The sequence below is a fragment of the Brienomyrus brachyistius genome, unplaced genomic scaffold, assembly GCF_023856365.1.
Source record: "Brienomyrus brachyistius isolate T26 unplaced genomic scaffold, BBRACH_0.4 scaffold41, whole genome shotgun sequence".
Classification (NCBI taxonomy): domain Eukaryota; kingdom Metazoa; phylum Chordata; class Actinopteri; order Osteoglossiformes; family Mormyridae; genus Brienomyrus; species Brienomyrus brachyistius.
The window spans coordinates 1,300,095-1,305,421 of NW_026042316.1; the positions used below are offsets into that span (position 1 = coordinate 1,300,095).

The 5,327-nt window shown below is 40.5% G+C and overlaps 1 protein-coding gene across 1 annotated transcript; it reads right to left on the reverse strand.

Moving 5' to 3' along the window:
- Nucleotides 1–446: 446 nt before the first annotated feature.
- LOC125722683 (serine/threonine-protein kinase pim-3-like) lies at nucleotides 447–3,243 on the reverse strand. The gene is made up of 6 exons (XM_048998883.1): nucleotides 3,093–3,243; nucleotides 2,742–2,836; nucleotides 2,584–2,628; nucleotides 1,017–1,395; nucleotides 636–812; nucleotides 447–538 (listed from the first exon to the last, which is right to left on the reverse strand). Exons 1-6 carry the CDS (start codon nucleotides 3,241–3,243, stop codon nucleotides 447–449), a joined length of 939 nt encoding a protein of 312 aa, XP_048854840.1.
- Between the last annotated feature and the right edge of the window lie 2,084 nt (nucleotides 3,244–5,327).

The window sequence follows — 5,327 nt, forward strand, 5'->3', positions numbered from 1 at the left end:
TCACATCAATCTTCTGCAAAAGAAAGTATGAATGTACAGAAAAGAATGCAGTTTAGGAAACAATAGGAATTGGAACCTATGCAAAACATTCAGTCACAGAGCATTTTTGTCCATAGTTGTTGGAAATAGACTTGTTCACTGGTTTCAAGAGCAAAATAAATCATGAAGACCTTTGTGGTGAACACATGAATGAGACACAAGGACGGTTTTCTCTTACCTGTCCCAAGACTCAGCAGTGACTTCCTCTCCCTTGCCTCAAATGGTGACATGTTAAGTTTCTAAAGTAAAGTACAACAATGGTTGCTTTATAAACCATCCCCAAGGGTTACAAGCTAACTTGATGCAAAGCAACTGCTATATCATCTGTATCTTTTATTTTTAAGTGAGAGAGCAGCATACCTTTCTAGAGGCAAGAAGTACTTTTTGCAATGAGCCCACTGTCAGCTTTACTTCAGAAAGGGATGGAGCTCGATCTCCTCCATCCTCAGCCTATCTGCCACTTTAACAGTAAGGCACTGTTTTATTAGATTACGACAGTCTGTCAAGGAACAGATTGGGAAAGTTGCACAGTTAGTCGGAAAATAATATTCCCTCTCGTGGAACTTGAGTCACGGAGCAAAGTGTAAGCTACTCACTTGGAGAGACCCATGGTGGGAATTTATAGTGGCCAGAAACGAGTGCCCTCTTCCTGCGGAAGGGGAGGTAGCCGCACACCAGCTCAAAGAGCGTGACCCCCACCGACCAGACCGTGGCGGGGCCAGCTCGGTACTTGCGTTTGCGGAACCACTCTGGGGGAGCGTAGGCATTTGTCCCTGAAACAACAAGGTGAATATCTCACAAAACTTTTCGTACAGCTGGGTATTTTTACTGAAGCGAGCCAGGTTAGGACCCAAGAATTCAAATCCAACTTCCCTACAGGGAGTTTAATCACAAATCTAGTTTTGTTGAACACTGGGTTAAACACTACCTGCTACTAATCCAGAATGACAGGTTTTTAATTAGCCTCTCTTGCTGACCTGCAAATTCCCTGTAGGAGTCATCCATCCAGACGTCTCCACATCCAAAATCAATGAGTATGACGTCCAGAGTGTCTGTTTTGATTAACAGGTTCTCCGGCTTCAGGTCTCGATGCAGGACGTTAGCCTCCTGACAGTGACGCAAAGCACGGAGAACCTGCACCAGCACATGCTTAGCATCTTCCTCAGTTAGGAATCCTCCTTTGGAATTGCAGAACTCGTGGAGGTCCAGGCATGGGTCCGGCCTTTCCAAAACCATAATATATTCATTGGTCCCAACAAACCAGTCGATAAGCTTAATCACGTTCTTGCAGGGTGTCGGAAGGTTGACGAGGGTCATTATGGCCACCTCCATGGGGATGGGCTCGTCAACTCCAAGCTATGAAGGGGATGTACATATGTTAAGAACATAAGAAATGTATAAACGAGAGGGGGCCATTTGGCCCATCAAGCTTGTTTGGGGAGAAGTTAACTAATAGGTCAGAGTTGGTAAAATCTTATCTAGCTCTGATTTAAAGGAACCCAGGGTTTTAGCTTGCGCTACACTAGCAGGAAGACTATTCCATACTCTAACAACAAGCTGAGTAAAGAAGTGCTTTCTCAAATTCAGTTTAAAATGTTCTCCCACCAATTTCCACCTATGGCCACGAGTTCTAGTATTTAAATTAATATTGAAATAGCCATTTGGCTGAACAGCATCCAGACCTGTTAGAAACGTATATATTCCTGGATCACATCCCCCCTTAGTCTCCTTTGCTCGAGGCTAAACAGATTCAGCTCAGCTAACCTCTCCTCATTAGACATTCCTCTAAGACTAGGAATCATTCTCATAGCCATACATTGCACCTTTTCCAAGGCAACAATGTCCTTCTTAAGGTATGGTGACCAAACCTGCACACAATATTCTAGGTGAGGTCTTACCAAGGATTTGTATAATCGTAGCATCACCTCCCTTGATTTAAACTCCACACACCTAGAGATATACCCCAACATCCTTTTGCCCTTTTTTATTGCTTCCCCACGCTGGCGAGAGTGGGACATGGAAGCATCAACATACATACCGAGATCTTTCTCGTAATCAGCTATCTTTGTTTCAGTGGAACCCATAAAATATCTGTACATATCTTTATATTTCTGCTCCCTGAATGGGTTACCTTACATTTATCTATGTTAAATTACATCTGCCAGGTATCAGCCCAGTCGCTAATTAGATCCAGATCCCGTTGTAGCCTCTCTGCTGCTAGATCAGTACCTGCTACACCACCCACCTTGGTGTCGTCTGCAAATTTAACCAGTTTACTGTATGTATTGGCGTGAATATCATTAATGTAAATTAGGAGCAATAGTGGTCCTAAAATTGAACCCTGCGGTACCCCACTATGATTGCAGGCCCACTGTGACATTGTGACTCTAATAATGACTCGCTGCTTCATGTCAGTTAACCAGTTTTCAATCCAGGCTGCTACAGTTCCTAAAATCCCTGCAGCTTTGAGCTTAAGCTAGAGCTGCAACTGTTTAGACAGAAATGAATCTAAAGAAACCGAGCTCCATGGCTGAGGACACTTACCATTTCTATCTGCATGCCACCCTTTCTGGCATACTTTATGGCCACCTAAAGGGGGAAAAAAATTAGTGTATTGAGATGGTGTCACATTTTACAGGATAAGGTGGATCTCTGGACAGATATCACTATGCATGTTGTGATCACACCACTTGGGGACTTACTGGGAGGCCATCGCTCTTCCGACTTCCGGCATAGACAGCTCCAAAACCACCCTGTCCGAGGAGCTTCCCCTTGAGATAAAGCTCCTCCAAAGGTTCTACAACATTAGACAGGTACACTTGAAGAAAAGAATCCATATGGCACTTTCTCCATGAGAACAGACTTGAGGATACTTCACTATTAATTTTAAATAGCAGCATTAATATTTCATTACCACATACCTATCCTAGAGTTTGGTCTGTTAAATCTGCATTATCATTAGTTTTCCTATTAGATGCCTATGTCAGAAAAAGTTAACTTTTTTAGTTAGAATTCTCATTCTCTCTCAAAGACAGTCATCTGTTGATTCAAACCTTTGCGGGGCATTTTGAATCCCAGTTCTTGGGTGTCACAGCGAGGCGCTTCGGCAGTCTGCGCTTCGCTAGTCTGTGCTTCCTGACTCTTCCTCCTTTTCTTCGACGGAGATTCGTCGAGAGTATCGGAGTGGGGTCGCTTGGTGGCCATTTTATCTCTAAATCAAAAGAATTTTATTGTATGTTACGCTGTTCGATGTGGATAACACTTTACACTAAAACACATAACTTACAATGGGTACTACCTAATAAATTAAAGGCGATTTAATCGTACAGCTCAAAACTGTATTTTTCTAATATAGTATGACATATCTGCTAAAATCAACCAATAATAATCGATACCGTATAAGTTATAAGGATTCGTTGTCGGAAGAGAGTAAATAAGTCCCTCACCATGCACAGAACGATGAAAATGATTGATAAGACATCCTGAATTCTAGAATGACGCGCGTTTTAATGCACGGGCTCACCCAGGCTAGATCCCAGGGGCGCAATCCCCGGTCATAAAATGCAAAAATAAATGACGTATTTGAAAATATTATTTTGCAGTAATATAGTTAGTTGAGAGTTTGTTTTGTATGTTTGTTTATGCTGCATATATGCTGTATATATTGTGTGTCCTGGATATTTATACAATAAGTCCATTTTTGTATTTACTCATACTCATATTTATTCCAGCATCTTTGCTCGCTGTGTGACGCACACAAGAGTTTTGTCCCAATTTATCCCAATTTGTCCGTCAGTTTTATGGTTATTTTGTTCAAAAGTAATACTAGAATCGATATTCCTTTGTGCACCGCCAGAGGGGGTTATAGCCTAACGGGAACATTAGTTGAAGTTTCGCGGGATTTTCTTCAGGTAAAGAAACGCCTGGAATACAAACACCACGGATGTCTCCCGTCTGTGCTCTTTTAGTTTTAGAACAGGTTAGTACAGTAAATAATTACTGTTTCATGTCCCAAATGTTACACACAGGTGTTTAACTGTATTGTCAAAATGGTAAAGTGATTTAAAGTGCAGGATTGCTCTTCGCTTCTTACAAACCGAACATTAACGTGGTTTGTGAAAAGGGTGCCCGTGTTAGTCATCTTTTTAATATATATCTTATTATTAACATGTTAAATGTCTAATTGTTTTTTTACGCTGCCTGGTATCTTGTCCTGGCATTTATGCAGTTTAATTAGAAGTTATTTTCACTGTTACACTGAACCAGAATGTGAAAAAGTATATATTTGTCATTGTTCAATGTTGCTCAGACTATATCGGCCACTATATCCTGGCCACAATTAAGCACGGATCTATGGACGGCTTTCCAGTTTATTTTGCTCTGCATAAATTGAGATTTATATAACACATATTGTTAAATGACATTTTCATCTGTGCGCGGTCCTGGGACCTGTAACAGCTGCATCACTGCACTATGGCCCACTTCTGTGTCTTTGCATACTGTGCTTTGGATTATTTCATTTTTTTACCGAAACACACGCATGTGCGCAAACGCACATACGGTATATCCTGGAAAGAAGAAGGTGTATAACTCACAAAATCGTTCATTCAGTTGGGTATATATGCCATTGGTGTCTTTTTGTAGTCTTCTTTTGTTGTTGTTGTTGTTGTTATGTGCACGTACATTGAGAGCAAATGAAATTGTATCAGAAATAAACACATTGTTAAAAGTTAACTTAGAAGTCATGTGTAGTTCAATAATGATTAACTTTTTTTCATAGATAGAACTGAATAATTTTAATATGCTAAAAATCTTACACATGAATTATTCATTTAACAGTTTTTATTTTTAACAAACACTGGTGTGTTCCTCACTTGTTCTGAGTGTGAAATGTATAGACTTTTTAAAATCCACGTACATCGCTAAGATAACATTCTCAAACATTACTTTTCGATGTTTACCACGTTATTTGTAGCTTTTTTGAGAAAAGCTGTTTTGTAAATGAAATTATTAACATAAGGCTATTTAGTTTGTTTAATAAAAGTACAATGTATAGACCTGTTCTATACGAAAGATAACCTTAAATGACTTCTGTTGTGATTAGACGTGAAGCAGAGGGCCTGAGCTGAGGACCTGACGGTTGTGTGGTTTTCGCTCACTGAGACGAGAGACACAAACACCCTGCTCTCAGTCGGTCAGTCTTCCTGTAAAATGCAGAGGTGAGACTGCTAGTGGAAAATTACTGACTGCAGCGTCAACAACACATTTAAACAGCAGCACAAACAAAA

Bases quoted from the DNA above. Each gene is read 5' to 3' on its own strand.
- LOC125722683 (XM_048998883.1), bottom strand. From the start codon at position 3,243: ATGGCCACCAAGCGACCCCACTCCGATACTCTCGACGAATCTCCGTCG. The intron at 2,837-3,092 runs GTTTGAATCAAC...CTAATGTTGTAG, and splicing joins ATTCAAAATGCCCCGCAAAG to AACCTTTGGAGGAGCTTTAT. The intron at 2,629-2,741 runs GTAAGTCCCCAA...TTCCCCCTTTAG, and splicing joins GGAAGAGCGATGGCCTCCCA to GTGGCCATAAAGTATGCCAG.